Source organism: Mastacembelus armatus, chromosome 15 (assembly GCF_900324485.2).
Source record: "Mastacembelus armatus chromosome 15, fMasArm1.2, whole genome shotgun sequence".
NCBI lineage: Eukaryota > Metazoa > Chordata > Actinopteri > Synbranchiformes > Mastacembelidae > Mastacembelus > Mastacembelus armatus.
In genome coordinates, this window is record NC_046647.1 from 2,040,803 (window position 1) to 2,059,444 (window position 18,642).

An 18,642-nucleotide genomic window follows, 5' to 3' on the forward strand; every position below is an offset into this window, starting at 1 on the left:
TCATTGTCCTGTTGAAAGGTGAACCTTCGGCCCAGTCTGAGGTCCTGTGCACTCTGGAAGAGGTTTTCTTCCAGGATATCTCTGTACTTGGCCACATTCATCTTTCCTTCAATTGCAACCAGTCGTCCTGTCCCTGCAGCTAAAAAACACCCCCACAACATGATGCTCCCACCACCATGTTTCACTGTAGGGATTGTATTGGGCAGGTGATGAGCAGTGCCTGGTTTTCTCCACACATACCGCTTAGAATTAACGCCAAAAAGTTCAATCTTGGTCTCATCAGACTAGAGAATCTTATTTCTCATAATCTGGGAGTCCTTCATGTGTTTTTTGGCAAACTCTATGCAGGCTTTCATGTGTCTTGCACTGAGGAGAGGTCTCCGTCGGCCCACTCTGCCATAAAGCCCCGACTGGTGGAGGGCTGCAGTGATAGTTGACTTCGTGGAACTTTCTCCCATCTCCCTACTGCATCTCTGGAGCTCAGCCACAGTGATCTTTGGGTTCTTCTTTACCTCTCTCACCAAGGCTCTTCTCCCACGATTGCTCAGTTTGGCTGGACGGCCAGGTCTAGGAAGAGTTCTGGTCGTCCCAAACTTTTTCCATTTGAGGATTATGGAGGCCACTGTGCTCTTAGGAACCTTGAGTGCTGCAGAAATTCTTTTGTAACCTTGGCCAGATCTGTGCCTTGCCACAATTCTGTCTCTGAGCTCCTTGGGCAGTTCCTTCGACCTCATGATTCTCATTTGCTCTGACATGCACTGTGAGCTGTAAGGTCTTATATAGACAGGTGTGTGCCTTTCCTAATCAAGTCCAATCAGTTAAATTAAACACAGCTGGACTCCAATGAAGGAGTAGAACCATCTCAAGGAGGATCAGAAGAAATGGACAGCATGTGAGTTAAATATGAGTGTCACTGCAAAGGGTCTGAATACTTATGACCATGTGATATTTCAGTTTTTCTTTTTGAAAAAATTTGCAAAAATTTCTACATTTCTGTTTTTTTCTGTCAAGATGGGGTGCTGAGTGTACATTAATGAGAAATAAAATGAACTTTTTTGATTTTGGCAAATGGCTGCAATGACACAAAGAGTGAAAAATTTAAAGGGGTCTGAATACTTTCCGTACCCACTGTATATTACATGTGATGTAATGAATATGTGAATTTGTATTTGTCACTGTTTTCAGGATGCATGTTCAAATATCCAGTATCTCACCATTCCTAGCAAAGTTGGCGATGGCCAGAGCACCAGATAGCTGCAGCTGGGTGTTGGAACTCTGCAGCCAGGACAGAACATCTTGATACACCAGACCTGATCCTTCACCAAAACACTTCTGCATAGACTCATCTGACACACACACACAATGAAGAACACTATAAATACAAAAACAGCATGTTATTTCTTCCAATAAACAACTCTGAAATTACTATCCCGGTGTAATAATAAATTCTAATGTTGATTTGCTGTGTGTTATAAAGGTAAACAAAGCAGACAGAAAGATGTAAATAAAAGCACAATGGAAATTAATACCTACAATGTGAAACACACAGTTTCAGAGATGTTCCACAAGGTTGCAGCTGAATCACTCACCTCCTAAAAGTAGGGACACTATAAGATTGGAGGCGATCTTGATGCTGCAGAGGTCATGGGGGTCAGCACCACCCTGGAGACCCCGAATCATCTCTGACAGACCCTCCGGTACACCTGACTCTGCAAACTGCAGCTTCAGTGTATCTGGTGATACACCACAAAAAAGATTTACATCCATCAGGCTTGCTCATTTCTAAAATGAACAACAATGACCTAAGGACCCCAGAGAAAGGGACAGCTACCTTGATAAAACCACCAGTGAAAATCACTACTTTATCTCCTTCATAAATCCTGCCTTGAGAGATTTAAAATCTGATCTAAGATGAAACAAGTCATGCTTGGTGAAACCAAAGATTTAACATTACATTTTCTCTTTATGACCTCCTTCCTGGAACAGCCAACGTGTCTTACCACTCTCACCCAGTGAGCCCAGTATTTCCAGGATGACATGTCGACGTTCAGCATCAGGTGCCCGTTTCAACTGAAACTTCAGTACATCTGCCACATCCAACTCTGCCAGAGATTCCCTTGCTGAGTCTACAAACATAGGGGCCTATAACTATAAATAGTGTCAGAGGTACCAGTGACATCTAACACTAATTTAACACAACAGCTTTTTAAAAATGGTGAATTACCTACTTTCTTCTTGATAAGGCTCCAAATACTTACACATAACATATTACAATAGTGCTGGCCTCATTTCATTTGAGATAAGCAATTTTGTTTTATCCAAACAAAGACCCTGTAGCTACCCTTGTACTATGTGATTCATATCTGAACTCAGAGGTAAAATAAATTACTGTAATTAGTACAATTACTAAATAAATACCCATGTCAGCCAGGTTACAAAGGGCCAGCAAGCACACATTAACCAGGGGGTCATTCTCTGGATACTCCCTCATTATGGTCAGCAGTCTGGGGATTACGCCACTCTGGACTAACTGGTCCTGCTGGTATGCTGGTTGGGAGGTTAGAGAGAGCAAGTGGAAGTGATCAAAAATATCATTGCTTCATTTCATGGCTTCACTGATTAATTCTGATTATTACTGTTAACTGATGTAGAAAGGATAATTGAAGAAATTTCAAATCAAATGTAGTAATAAACAGTGTTACATTTGAGCATTACCATTTCACTATTTAAAGCTGTAGACCAACTTCCTGTCACTATCAAAGTGTCATCCTCATCAGTACACTAACACACCAACTCACAGTTGTCAAAGCAAATGCGTCCAATGGCCCTGCCAGTGTTCAGCAGCATCTCCTGGCTATTGCTGTTCAGATGGGGAAGCAGCACCTTCACTAGGCCTGCTTCAATGCACGGATCCCTGACTGCAGCTAAAACATACACAAATATAAGATTTAACCTATTGACACCCCCCCCCCATAACAACTGTAGCAGTATACTACCTTCACGGGCCATCTCTGCCACCACCAGAGCCACCTGGCAGCTCAGGCTGCTTTTACTTTGTAAGGCCTGAGCCAGTGTGGGTAGGATCCCACTTCTGGCAATCTCAACAGCAGCATCTTTCTCTATGGACACACAAATCCAATTCTTTAGAATAAAATCAGTGTCTGGATACCCAACAACAGCCTAAAGGAGAAATGTATATGTAGGATTGTCATTATAGCTCACAAGGTAAAACCTTGATGTGACTTCAAGTATAAAGGATTTTGACTCAAGCTGTGATGCCTCCAACCAGTTGCATTTGAAAAAGTGCAGTTATGGATGTTTTCAGATTGTCATTTACACCCTACCAATATCAATCTAACAGACTGATTGTGCCACCTTTACTCTTAATATTCAACTGCACACAAAATCAAGGCTAATGTAGGGACAGTCATCTTGCTATATAGATGTAATAGCAACTTTACATGTTATCTGAGTCATGGAAACTGGACATCTAGTTTTTAGGTCGAAACGTTTCACCACTCATCTGAGTAGCTTCATCAGTCTAAGAGAAAGCTGGTATGGAATCTTCAGTTTATCCTTCAGGTTGGTTTCACTCCACCCTTAGTCCCATGGGCTCATTAGGTGAGTTGTGTAAATCAGGTGAGAGCCGGTAGACGCACACTCATGAGTTGGTTTTCAGTGACATATAACATTGCCAAACACCTTGCCACCATCTTTGCTCCATTGGTAGGTCACACAGACCACCACATTCGGAATTCAGAGAAATTTGCCTCCAGAGTCAGACATCTAAAACTGGATATAGATTAAACAATGGTATCATTTAATGTTACGTCCCTCTTCACCAGTATCCCCACCACCAATGCTTTAACATCTGTTAGGCGATGACTAAAAGAAGACAGCACCCTCTCTACCTTTGGAAAAGAAAGCTCTCAGCTCCTTCACAGGAATTGACCCATTGGTTCAGATATGTGGATGACATCTGGGTGAAAATAATGGCCCAGGAAGTTCAAGCCTTCTCAGATCATATGAATGCAGTAGACACAAACATCAAATTCACCAGAGAGGATGCTAAAGAGAACAGGCTAGCCTTTTTGGACTGTGAGCTCATCATCAGGTCTGATGGTAACCTAGTGATAGAAGTCTACAGGAAACCCACACACAGACCAATACCTGCGATTTGACTCCCATCACACACTGCAACATAAACTAGGAGTCATCAGAACTTTATGCCACAGAGCAAACAACATCCCTACCTCTATGGAGGCCAAGAGAAAGGAGGACACACATCTAAAGACAGCCCTCAAAACCTGTGGCTACCCTAAGTGGGTATCAGAATCCAAACAACCACTTAACAGGAGGATGGCCCAGCACAGGTGGAGCAACTCCTTAGGACAACAGTCAGCTGTGCACCTCCATTTAAAGGAAACAGGACACTCTTTTGAAGACAGTGATGTACATATTTTGGACAGAGAAGATAGGTGGTTTGAGAGAGGAGTCAGAGAAGCTATATATGTTCAAGTGGAAAAACCCTCCCTTAACAGGGGTGGAAGGCTCAGACATAACCTGTCTTTAAGCTACCAGGCTGCCCTTTCATATATTCCCAGGAAATTAGGAACACATCAAATGTCTTCCAGGAAGGACAAACCCTTGGTGAATCTGAGGTGTCACATGAGTCCACCATTAGATCCTGATGAGTGAGAAGCTGCTCAGGATGAGTGTCAGCTGCTCCACTGTCTCCTACTGATTACTTGTCTGACAAGCCCCAGCTTGTGCAGCTGGGGGACTCACTGTCTGATACTGTGATCAGTAATGTGGGGGCACCACAGGGACTGTCCTGTCTCCAATACAGCTCTGGGTCCTGCGACCTACAGAAGTTCTCTGATAACTCTGTGGTGGTTGGGTGTATCAGGGATAGACAGGAGGTGGAGTACAGAACACTGATCTGAGACTTTGTGGAGTGGTCCTAGGCCAATCACCTGCTCCTTAATGTGGACAAGACCAAGAAGCTGGTGGTGGACTTCAAGAGGAACAGGACAGCAGTGGAGCCCATCATCATCCAGGGCCAGGAAGTGGAAGTTGTGGACCACTACAAATACCTGGGGGTTCACTTGAACAGTAGGCTGAACTGGAAGGACAACTGTGATGCTGTGTAAATGGTAAATCATCTTAGACTTGAATAGTGCTTTTCTACACTCAAGTGTACTCAAAGCGCTTTCACACTATTTGTGTGTTTACACTTTCTTGCTCACACACCGGTGGAACAGCCTTGCAACTTGGGGTTCAGTGTCTTGCCCAAGGACACTTTGGCCTGTGGACCAAGGATCAAACCACCAACCCTCTGGTTCATGCACAACCTGCTCTACTTCCTGAGCCACAGCTGCCCTATACAAAAAGGGCATGAGTAGACTCTAATTCCTGAGGAAGCTTAGGTCCTTTAATGTATGCAGCATATGATGAGTAATGAGTGGTGAAATGTTTCGACCTAAAAACTAGAAGTCCAGTTACCATGACTCAACCTCTAGATAACTTCACCTGGACAACTGAGAATCTCCACAAACTTAACATATTAGGTCTTTAAAATGTCATTCTAAAGAGGTCAGACCTATGAGGTTGTTGCTGTACAAGGTAAAAACATGTGAGAAAAAAAATCAGGATAGTGCCATGTCTTCTCATTTTGATCACTCCTAGTGTACTGTCAGACCATATATTCTATCTAGGAAAATGTGCTATTAATGAGAAGCAACAGGGCAATCTAGGCATGTGTCAGTGACTGACTTTTAGGTTTGGGATAGTAATCTCACATTTATTCACCTACACTTATTATTTTTTACTAGGAGCCCTGATGTTCAATGTAACAGTCCTACTATGTTTGAAATGAAGCCTGTAAATCACAGACAGATGAGACATAACTTACTCTTTTCCAGCAGAGCAGCTAGTAGTGTGTCCAAATGAGGCTTGAGCTCCTCCTCAGTCAGTTCTGTACTCACACTGATAGCCTTTAGTGCCTCAATCACAGAGTCTGCAACACAAACACAAACTGCCACCATGAAACAACAAGTTAACAGTATGCCTGCTTTGAAAGCTTTTTTATTCCATCTTAAGAAACCTATAGTACATAAGAACTAAACAAATCAAATTAACTCACCCATACCAAAAAGAGCACATTAGTGGGATGCATATGTGGAACAATAAACAGCGTATCTACAATACAGGTGCATCTCAATAAATCAGAATATCATTAAAAAGTTGATTGATTTCAGTATTTCAATTCAAAAAGTTAAACTCATATTATATAGATTCATTACACACAGACTGATATTTCAAGTCTTTATTTCTTTTAATTTTGGTGATGCTAACTTACAGCTAATGAAAACGCAAAATTTAGTATCTCAGAAATGTCATGATGTGTGGTGTGATGGTGCTGAAGGAGAGGTGCAGGACCCAACCACTGGACACACAAAGTCTTAATTTCACCTGGATCCACCAAACTCTGCCACTCGGCATCAAGGTTAAACATACTCCGCCACTCGACGTAAGGATTAGACAAACTTCGATCCTCCTTAAACATAAACAAACGTTAATGCTCCGAGAAAGAACAAAAGACGTGGAGAGGTATATATAGACTTAAACCAAAGATTAATTAGACACAGGTGAAAACTATGAGCTAACGAGAAAAAAAGCTCCCTATACCACATATGCCTGACACAGGAAACTAAAACACCACCAAGTCCAACAGGTAACAGAAATCTCATACCATAACAGTACCCCCCCCCCCCCCCACCTCCCCAGGGCCAGCTCCCAGATGGCCCCAAAGGTCCCAACACAGAGTCAAGGGTGGGTGGGAGGGAACTGGGGTCCAGGGGGTCTCCCTCAAAGATACCCCTTTAGCTAAAATGAGCCATCCCTCTGGCATGATCGAGACCAAGTCCAGGGCCGCTCGGGGGGACAGCCTCTCAGGCAGGCGTAAGTCCAAGGCCGTTGGGAGGACAGCGCCTTGGACAGGCTTAGATCCATAGATCCCCAGGCATAGATCCGGGGCCGTTCTGGCGGACATCCCCTCAGGCAAGCGTAGGTCCAGGGAGACAGACGCTGACATGACTCCCAGACCGGAGCTTCATCCTGGTGGGCCTGCTGGGCCAGCCGACACCACTGCACCTCCAGACCCTGAGCCATGTCAAGGTGGGTCAACTGGGCCAGTCAACTTCACCGCCTCCATGTTACCAGAACCTCGGTGTGCCAATGATGACGTCCCCACTAAGGCCCCTTTCTTGACTCCTGGATCGGAGCTTTGCCCCAGTGGTTCGGCCCGGACCAGAGCTTCATCCTGGTGGTTCAGCCCAGCTGGCTAACACCACCGCAACTCCCCGTCCCGAGCTTTGTACCGGTGGTTCAGCCGGGCTGAACTCAGTACTTCGTCCCAGTGGCTCGGCTGATCCGCCGATGCCCTGGAACAGGGGACAAAACAACGCATTCACCATGAATCATTCTTGGAGCCGACAACATCTAACAGTTCTTTTAAATACGGCCATGGATGGGGAATGTCTTGGTTTTCTGAATCTGCTGCATCGTCGTTGGACTCCCTGGATCCCTTTCTTCCTCCATGTCACACTGCAAGTATTCTCTCTATCATAACCTGTACACTCGATTTCCTTCTCTAGTTAGTTACGTCTATTACGTTGTGTCGTCATCTGCGGAGGTTGAAAAGTAACGAGCCTGTTTTGATAATGTAAGAGGTAGATAGTACAGATATTTGTGTTTAAATATAGGGAGTAAAAGTAAAAAGTTATCAGAAAAATAAATACTCAAGTAAAGTACAGATACCTGAAAAGTCTACTTAAGTACAGTAACGAAGTATTTGTACTTCATTGCTTCCCACCTCTGACAATTACAGAACATTAAATTTTATTTTGCAACAAAAGATATACTACAATGGAAAGAAATGGAGACAGACTTCTCTGCAGTTTCCTTAGAGCCGCCGCCCCCTTCAAACCACATAGAGACTGTGTCTGCCCCTCGAACATATAAATCAAACAAATCAGAAGTTAACAGAAGAGGAGTTATTCATAAAAACTTAATAAAAATTAAGACCACTCCTCTTATTGAACAGAAAAACAGAACTGTCAAATGTGGATTATTAAATATTAGGTCCCTTTCTTCTAAATCTCTGTTAGTAAATGATTTGATAACTGATCACCAAATTGACCTACTTTATCTTACTGAAACCTGGTTACAGCAGGATGAATATGTCAGTCTGAATGAATCAACCCCCCTCAGTCATAAAAATTATCATGTTCCTCGAAGCACAGGTCGAGGTGGAGGAGTAGCTGCAATCTTCCAGTCAAACTTATTATTAAACTTTCATCCTCAGAACAGTTATAACTCATTTGAGAGCCTCACTCTTAGTCTCTCACATACAAACTGGAAAACACAAAAACCAGTTCTACTTGTCATTTTGTACCGTCCACCTGTTCCTTACTCAGAGTTTTTAACTGAATTCCCTGACTTCCTGTCTGATTTAGTGCTTAGATCAGATAAAGTCATTATAGTGGGAGATTTTAACATTCATGTAGATGTTGAAAATAACAGCCTCAGCATTGCATTTAATTCTATATTTGATTCAATTGGTTTCATTCAAAACGTTAATAAACCCACCCACTGTTTTAATCACAACCTTGATCTTGTTCTGACCTATGGCATCGAAATTGAACATCTAATAATTTTTCCCCCAAATCCTGTTTTGTCAGATCATTCTTTAATAACTTTCGAATTTAAAATGATGGATCATGCAGCGTCTGGAAGAAAATTCCACTACAGCAGATGTTTATCCGACAACGCTGTTAATAAATTTAAGAAAATGATTCCATCTTTATTTGCATCTATGCCAAGTATAAACATAGTGGAGGGCAGCTGCCTTAATCCTACTCCCTACCAAATTGATCATGTTGTTGACAGCGCTGTAACCTCACTGCGTGAAACGCTTGATTCTGTAGCCCCTCTGAAAAAGAAGTTAGTGATTCAGAGAAGACTAGCCCCATGGTATAATTTACATGTTCGTACCTTAAAGCAGGCATCACGAAGGCTGGAAAGGAAGTGGCGTTCCACAAACTTAGAGGAAATTTTTCTAGCCTGGAAAAACAGTCTACTAACATATAAAAAAGCTCTCCGTAAAGCCAGAACTGCATACTATTCATCACTAATAGAGGAAAATAAGAACAATCCCAGGTTTCTTTTCAGCACTGTAGCCAGGCTGACAAAAAGTCACAGCTCCGTTGAGCCCAGTGTTCCCTTAGCTCTCAGCAGTGATGAATTTATGAGTTTCTTTACAAATAAAATCACAACTATTAGAGATAATATTCAGCAGATGCTTCCTATACCTGCAATAAATGAATCTTTTACTACAGTAGCTCTTGAATCATCTGTAGGACCTCAGTTATGTTTAGACTGCTTCTCTCCTATAGATCTCTCTGAATTTACATCAGTAGTTGCTTCATCGAAATCATCAACGTGTCTCTTAGACCCCATCCCGACTAGACTGCTTAAAGGCACCCTGCCATTAATGAACTCATCTTTATTGGACTTGGTAAATTTATCTCTAGTATCAGGCTACGTACCACAGGCCTTTAAGACTGCAGTAATCAAACCTTTACTCAAAAAGCCTAGTCTTGATCCAGGTGTCTTGGCTAATTATAGACCAATATCCAACCTGCCATTTATTTCTAAAATCCTAGAAAAAGCTGTTGCTAAGCAGCTATCAGACCACTTACACAGGAATGAACTATTTGAAGATTTCCAATCAGGATTTAGAGCACATCATAGTACAGAAACAGCACTGTTGAAAGTTACCAACGATCTTCTCTTAGCCTCAGATAATGGACTTGTTTCGATACTTGTCCTCCTAGACCTTAGTGCAGCATTCGACACCATTGACCACAACATCTTATTACAGAGACTGGAGCATGTGATTGGTATCAGAGGAACAGCGTTAAAGTGGTTCCAATCCTATTTATCGGACAGATTCCAGTTTGTTCATGTCCATGATGAACCTTCCACACGAACAAAAGTTAGTTATGGAGTTCCACAAGGTTCTGTGCTAGGACCGATTCTGTTCACCCTGTACATGCTTCCTTTAGGATATATCATTAGGAAGCACTCTATTAATTACCACTGCTATGCGGATGACACTCAGTTATATCTATCTATTAAACCTGTTAACACAAACCAGTTAACCAGACTTCAAGCCTGTCTAACTGACATAAAGGCTTGGATGACCAGTAACTTTTTACTTTTAAACTCGGAGAAAACAGAAGTCATTATATTTGGGCCTAAAAATCTCAGAAATAACTTTCTAAAATTATAGCTACTCTAGATGGCATAGCCCTGGCCTCCAGCACTACTGTAAAAAGTTATTTTTGACCAGGACATGTCCTTTAACTCACACATAAAACAAATTTCTAGAACTGCATTCTTTCACCTGCGCAACATTTCCAAAATTAGAAACATCCTGTCTCAAAATGATGCAGAAAAACTAGTCCATGCATTTGTTTCCTCAAGGCTAGATTACTGTAACTCATTACTATCTGGATGTCCCAATATCTCCATAAAAAGCCTCCAATTAATCCAGAATGCCGCAGCCAGAGTCCTGACAGGAACTAGCAAGAGAGATCATATTTCTCCTATATTGGCTTCTCTTCATTGGCTCCCTGTAAAATATAGAATAGAATTTAAAATCCTTCTTCTCACATACAAATCCCGACTGCCCGAGGACCATCGGTGCACTGAGCTCCCCTACCCTAACCCCCCCCCCCCCCCCCCCCCCCTTCTCTCCCACCTCATGTATATTCCACCATTGAATGTTACTAACCTTGTGCTCTCTCTCTCCCCTAGTTTGTGCTCTCTCCCTCCCTCTCTCTCTCTCTCTCTCTCTCTGTACCTTCTGCAGGTGTCCCTGGTCCTGGAGCTGTTTATCGCTGATGTGCAGTTACTGGCCCCACCAACTTGCAGTGTCTATTTGTTGTTTATTGTTGCTGTTCTTTTCTCTCTGCTCTATCCACTCACCCCAACCGGTCGAGGCAGATGGCCGCCCAAACTGAGCCCGGTTCTGCTGGAGGTTTTTTTTTCTTCCGTTAAAGGGAGTTTTTTTCCTCTCCACTGTCGCCAAGTGCTTGCTCATAAGGGAATTGTTGGGTTTTTAGTTTTAGTTTTTGTAAAGTGCCTTGAGATGATTTGTATTGTGATTTGGCGCTATACAAATAAAATTGAATTGAATTGAATTGAATTGAATTGAATTGAATAGAAGACTTGAAATGACCTTTACCTCAGTATTTCTACACAGACAAATGGCCAAATTTAATGAGACAAACTGTTAATCCCATTGTTAAAAATATGATTAATGTATGGTTTAAATTTTAGAGCGTTATTGAAGAACCAGACATGTCTCAGTATAGGCCCATCTGGGGAAATCAGCATTTTGCTCCAGGGAAAGCAGACGTCGTTTTTAAACAATGAGCATCCAAAGAGTTAGGGAACATTCAAGATCTGCTTATATCCAGGTTTTAAACATGATGTCATTGGAAGAAATAAAAGAAAAATATAACATAAACAAAAATACTTTTTAAAATTACTTCAACTCAGAAGTTTTAATAGAAACAGCCAGAATAATCTGCTAATAATCACTTTCCCTCATTAATAAATTTGGAAAAAATTAATATAGCTTAAGTACAGATACTATATCAGAGCTATATGATCTGTTATTATCCAATCCAACTGAAAATTCTGATCTAAATGAAGTGCATGGAGTCGAGATCTAAAAACAGATATATCACCAGAGTAGGAAACTGTATGTAACAAAGCTCATAATCAATCAACACACAATTTAGACTATTGCAATATGAATAGCTCATGAGAACATATGTCACACCAGTCAAACTAAACAAGTATGACAAGAATATTCCAGATGTTTGTACAAAGTGCAGTGAGGCTAAGGGGACATTATTTCACTGTGTGTGGCAAAGTAATATGATAAAAACATTTTTGGGAAGAAGTTAAAAAAGCCATAGAGATGATTCATTAAAACATTCCATTAAATCTTGCCCTTTTTTATCCTAGGACTCTATCCAAAAGGATACAAATATACTGAGAATGAGGAAGGAGTGGACTGCAGCTGAAGTCAGTGCTTCAAGAGTCACCACGGACAGACAAACTCCAGGACATGAGCTACAACTGTTGCATTCCTTGTGTCCAAGCCACTATTAAACCAGAGACATCAGAGGTGTCTTACCTTAGGACAAAAAGGACTGGACTGTTGCTCAGTGGTCTAAAGTCCTCTATTCAGATGAAAGTACAATTTGCATTTCATTTGGAAATCAAGGTCCCAGAGTCAGGAGGAAGAGAGGAGAAGCACAGAATCCAAGTTGCTTGAGACCCAGTGTAGTTTCCAGGCAGTGGCAGGTAGAGCACTTCATGCTTCCCTGCTGATTTCATTTTCCAGCAGGACTTGGCACCTGCCCATACGGCCAAAAGTACTAATGCCTGGTTTAAGGACCATGGTATCCCTGTGCTTGACTGGCCAGCAAAGTCACCTAGAGAATCGATGAGCTACTGAGAAGAGGAAGATGCGAGACACCAGTCCCAACAACTCAGAATAGCTGAAGGCTGCTATCAGTGCAACCTGGGCTTCCATAACACCTCAGCAGTGCCAGACTGATCACCTCCGTCCCACACCACATTGCTGTAGTAATTCATGCAAAAGGAGCCCCGACCAAGTGCTGTATATGATCAAACTTTTCAGTAGTCCAACATTTGTGTCAGCGGTACTTGCCTTTCCCATATTGTTTTGTGTGTCTTCCCCCTCCCTTATGTGTATTGTGCCTTTTTCCCTCACAGGTGCGCCTCCAGAGGCCGGAAGTATGCTGAAGATTTTCACCTGTGACCAATCTACTCACCACGCCAATAAAAGCCTTGGTTTCCCTCTGCCACTCTACAAGCCTGTGCTTTTTTCTGTTGTTTTTAAACATATAAATGGCTAAAGTTATGAGGTGAGAATAGGTTCAGAACCAGCAACACTGAAAACTAGAATTTGAATGTTTGAAAATACATTTTAAATGTGAAAATGTTGGTTTCAAAACTGATATGATTCAAATGAACTAAGCTATGAACTAAAGTTATGATACAAACCTTTGAAAATAAAATTTGAATATCTGAAAAAAATGCTTCATTCAGTGTTAAGTATTTTCAAGTTTTAAAACTTGCGTTGCAAACATTTAACTCTGTCCTTTCAAACATTCAGCTCACTTTTTTCAGACATTCAACACTCTTAATTAAAACCGGTTGTTTATATTTAGGTATTAAAACGTTTTGTTAGCTTTCTACATGGTTTGATTAGTCCCACTGGACGTCAATACAGATGGATACCATAAAGTGGATGCCTCACCGAGCACTAATGGAGGTACAGTATGTGCAGAAAGTGGGGTAAACTGGGCTGTTGATTTTTAACACAGTGGATGGAGTACCGTGCTTTTAGCAAAGAGAGCAACATTTACCTAGCTAAGTTAGTTAGCTACCTAGCTAATTCAATGCTGCCGCTTGCAATCAAAAACTGGTAATGCTGGTTGTCACAGAAACAACATGATTCGCACATTGCTATAATTAATGTAATGTTGAATTGAAAGTGGCACTAAATAATAATGTCAAATCATCCTCTAAAAAATCCACAGCCCAGTTAACTGTTCTGCACATACTGTACCTGGTGTCCAGCTATTAGTCAGGCGTGGTGTGTTCAATGCTCCTGCGGGTCCTGTTCTTTGCCAGTAGACAGGAGGTGGAGCAGGTGCGCTGGAACCAAGACATCATCTTTACGGTGTCCACCAGTATTGATGTCCAGTGGGACTAATCAAAACTTTAAGAGACTGATTTGTAACACTGAAAAGAACTGAGCATTTTTTAAGATATTCAAATTTTATTTTCAAAGGTTTGAATCATACCTTTCAGTTTTGAAACAAAAAGTTTCACATTCAAAATGTATTTTCAAAATTCAAATCCTATTCTCACCTCATATTGTCTTGTAACACTAATCAGCACAAACTGAGCTACAATAATATCTGAGCAGCAAGTTTATACATGATTGTGTTTTTGAGAAAACAGCGTTTATGCATGGTTAGTGAACAACAAAAAATTTTAAGTCACTAAAATAAGGCCATAAAACACATACAGAACATTGGTTCACAAGACGGGGAACTGGATCCTGTAGCCTAGTGTTTTTGCTTCAAAATTATTTGAAAATCATCTTGTTCACTCATTCACAGAAAACAATACATTGATTAGCCTTTTCTAAGGTCCTTTTATATAGAATGGGGATATTCCATAAGGCATGCATGATCGTGAATAATCATATGATTTACCTGAGAAGACAAAGACCTGTATAATGAGCTGTATAATGAGCCTTTCAGTCGGGAATGTGGCTGAGAGGGAATTACTCGTTAGGAATTATATCCTCTGCTAGGACTTAAATGCAAACGTTTGTCAGTCGCGTTTTTCCTCTGACGAGAAAGTAAACTGTTCGGCGCTGTCCAGAACCATCCAAAGTGCTTCTTCACCCGCGTAGTGTGCCATCATCCAAATACACAGAAAAAGTGAGTAAATTCTATGATGAAGCTTGACATTTTATGCCATTTCTTGGAGGCGTGTACATAATTACCTGGCTCACCTCAGATTATTTCCATGTGAATAGTGCACTCAGTGCGAGGCGGGATCACATTAGCTATAATGAGGTGAGACAGGAGAAAACGTACCGCTCCTTACTTTCATACGGATTACATAAAAATAGATGATTTGTTTTTTACTTGAATTGTTTCATTTAAAAGAAGACATTTCAAGCTTTCTATACATATATTTCTAATGTTTTTGAGGTATGTATTCGCTGAGATTCAGGTTGTTTTATTTATGTGAAGATAGTTGATAGAGACAAAGAAGACAGAGAACTATGATATATTGCTCTTATCTATACGATCAAAACTGATGGAGGAATTTAAGTTTGTTTCGGCATTATCAGGAGAAGATGCCACAAAACGTGCCAGCGTCAACCCCTGAGGGTTAACCTGAGACACTGTCAATATTTCTTCCACTTCTGGCATGGAATACAGCATGGGCACAAGCTTTAGGAGTACAGTGACATACAATCACACACACTTTGAGGATAGACCTGCAGACGATAATCACCTGGGTTAATCTCCTGTAAGTCGAATGAAAATAGCCTGAGGGGGCTTTCAGGTTGATACACAGCCTGCTAAGGCAGAGCGAGAGACAGCATGTACATTTGTCCATGTGCTTCCATGTGTATTTCACTTGAAGGTAGATGAGCAATTAATTAGGCAGACCAAGAACAGAGGGGGAGTCCAGAGGGTGCGTATTACAACCATACTGCTTGATTTATATACAAACATGCATACATATGTGCTTACATTACCATGCATGTGTGCAGGGGCGCATACAATTTCACAAATAACTGTGCATTATAATCCATTACAGCAATACAGCAATAATCCAATACACTGTGAGGCTTCTCATGTTCAGCAGTGCCTGGACTGTGAGCGAGCTGTTGACTTGCCTCAATGAACATTTTTAAGCCAATAGGTTTTCAGTGCTGAATATGTGCTTCATGCTTCCAACCAGCAGTTAGCAGCATTAATAGCAGCAGCAGCTTAATATGTTGGCTGGTGGTGTCTTTAGCTTGTAACGTATGACAGCCACTGGTCACTAAATAGCTCCTGTCCCTGCCCTTAAATTAAAGTACCCTCCTATTGGCCAGTGAAACAAACAGCTTGGGGTTCCTGGGATTGACTGGTCTGTGTCACTGGGAGTGGTGCAACTCCACATCTTGCACCAAAACAGCTGAAAATATTTAACATTTATGCACTGCAAAAAAGAGACCATGTTTCTCTATTTCCTCATACACACTTTTATATTCACTGGTGTGTGATGCCTAAAATCTCAAAGCCACAGCTTGTATACATCATCATTCACACACACACACACACACACACACACACAGTGGGAGGTGTTAGATATGTAGCTACTCACCGGTGTCTGTCATGGCTGCTGGTCGGCAGGCTCTCTGCTAGCTGCTCACTGCCTCTGCCTGCAAGTGTGTGCGTCAATTGGTGGTGTGTGTGTGTATGTTTGGGTGTGTGGCTAACAGAGGAGCTACTCGCAGTTGTTGAGATGAGGTGTACCTCGATTCTGTCTCTCACTCGTTTCAATTATGTTACTCAGCTCTCTCTCTCTCTCTCTCTCTCTCTCTCTCTCTTTCTCACTGCCCTCATTGCGCTTGCGTTCTCTCTGCTTATTTGCTCTGCTTATTTGCTCTGTATTCCCGTCTACCTCGTTCACTCTCAGTTCACAAATTAAAATAAACTTTTGTTACGTTTGTTGCAGCAACTATTCTCTATGAGAATATGATAATCAAGAAATAGAGAATTAAGGGTATGGGTGAAATGTTTCAGTTTTTCTTAATAGCTTTGGGTATGTTTTCTAACTGTTATTTTCAAAACGTAATATGCATTTATGCAAAACGTTTAATAACAGTAAAACACTAATTCATCAGCAAAACCTTTAGCTCCTTTCTATTTTTTTGTAATACGTACATTCCTCATTGTAAAAGTAATACTGTAAAACGGGGAAAAAAACAGAAGATTGGCACATTGTCACATGTCACAGTAAATGTACAGAAACGTTTCAACAAAAAATTGTAGTGTGGAGACACATCCCTGCTTAGGCTACTACACCGCCCCGGATAAACGGAAGTTGGATGGATGGATGGATGTTTATCCTCTGGGTTGTAGGTGTTCAGCAGAGCTGTAACATCAAATCTTCCAACGGAACTGCCTACGGAATTACCAGTGTCCGTCACTAGTTGTCAGTAGCACCTCTTAATGGTGAGTGTAAGAGCTCTGTTGTCTGCTCACGTGTTATACTTCATCTATATTATTTCATTAGTACTTCATTGTTTAATAAAGCTTAATATAAGACATTAAAAGCCACAGACATTATTGTGATGTGCTATTTTGGTTGCAAATTGCTGCTGCACTATTAACCTTATAACTCAGGACTGTAAAGATAGGTTTGGTACTAAACTGAACTAATAGTTTAGACAAGGACACACTAGATTTACTACTGAACTGAGAACAGCTGAATTAAAATAGTGAACTGTAATGGGTTCACTTACTGATGATGTACATTTGAATAGTTACGTAATCATTTAGCCTCGAAAAACAGTGAACCAGTGAAGGATCTGGTTTCCTACTTAGTCTACTCTCATTTGATTATGTAATTGATTTCACCTGTGTTCTATCCTCTGCTTGTTGGGCTTTTAGTTTTAGTTTTTGTAAAGTGCCTTGAGATGATTTGTATTGTGATTTGGCGCTATACAAATAAAATTGAATTGAATTGAATTGCTCACAGTTATATACCCTCTCCCAGCCACAAACAAACTGCTAGATTATCTGTGAAACCTTCACCCTTTCTGTCTGCGACTTACTGGTTTTGCCTGCATCGATCTGATCCACGCGACCTGGTCCGTGATGGCTGCTGATCACCAGACCCTCTCGCCTTGTTCTGCCATGCCAAATTAAGTGAATTATCTTTTTGTTCATAGAAGGAATGTTTTTGCCCAAGAGGATTTTTTTTTCGTTTGACTCACATGACAACCAGGGAATCCATGTCAAGCTAAGTCTGCTCTTTTTTTGTTTCATGATTGGAGATTTTTTTTGCTCAGGAGGATTCATGTTAACACCCAGCTAAAGATCTGAGACTCTTTAAGCATTCCTGGGCCTCTCTAGATTTCTGTTGATTGGAGAAATTACTGATTCAAAGGGATTTTATTTTTTGTTGGAGTCAAGTTACCCCAGTGTGAGAAAACCTGTTTTGCACCAAGTTTCCCTCCTAGGACATTTAACGTGACTTGTTAGCAGTTGGATTGTTTATTGATCAAAAGTTGCATTACAAACTGTAAATTGTTTGCAGAAGTAGCCAACTGCATGGCTAACAGCTGACCTGACCGGCAAACAACTCTTGACCTACGCCACCTGTTACGCCCGGCCTAGGGGATACCGGGACGTAACACGATGTGAGCTTTCTCCAAGCTTTCCCACTCTCAACAGAACCAGCAGCACACCAAATACAAGTAAAGGTAGCAATTTATTTTGTCGAAAATAGTCAATAATTACTTCTTCTAAATACTCAATGCCCAAAATAACAAACAAAACTCTAAGGCAACCCTGCTGTTACCTAACCAAACAAAAACCAACAAAAAGACAGGTATTCTACCCTGGTCTCCTAACAAAAACAGGAGAAAACTTAAATCAAATAACTGGGCTTCTTACTACAATTAAAGAATATTTAGTGCTCAATATTTACAGTGCAATGAAAGTCACAAAGTCCTTTCTCTAAAGTTACAATTTGTTCCACACATCGATAGGCTTCTTACCAATACAGAGTTCTACAAATACAGAGTTCTACAACAAAGAGTGCTGGTTTGGGAGTGGCAGAGATGGAGAAGAGCTCTCAGGGTGCAGTTAGTTGGAACTTCATATAGTCTTCCTGGAAGAACTGGACCAATCCTGGAACATCAATTCCATTTGAATGGACCAA

The 18,642-nt window shown here is 41.2% G+C and overlaps 1 protein-coding gene across 1 annotated transcript in view; it reads right to left on the reverse strand.

The window, feature by feature from the left end:
* The window catches only part of LOC113131969 (rap1 GTPase-GDP dissociation stimulator 1-like), a 32,643-nt gene extending 25,547 nt beyond the window's left edge, over positions 1–7,096 (reverse strand). The window contains exons 1-9 of the mRNA XM_026309753.1: positions 6,782–7,096; positions 6,475–6,559; positions 5,915–6,037; positions 2,997–3,119; positions 2,799–2,924; positions 2,419–2,547; positions 2,001–2,126; positions 1,590–1,733; positions 1,215–1,346 (exon numbers count right to left, since the gene is read on the reverse strand). Coding sequence (XP_026165538.1) covers positions 1,215–1,346; positions 1,590–1,733; positions 2,001–2,126; positions 2,419–2,547; positions 2,799–2,924; positions 2,997–3,119; positions 5,915–6,037; positions 6,475–6,559; positions 6,782–7,096 — 1,303 coding nt within the window. The remainder of the gene's footprint in view (positions 1–1,214; positions 1,347–1,589; positions 1,734–2,000; positions 2,127–2,418; positions 2,548–2,798; positions 2,925–2,996; positions 3,120–5,914; positions 6,038–6,474; positions 6,560–6,781) is intronic.
* Between the last annotated feature and the right edge of the window lie 11,546 nt (positions 7,097–18,642).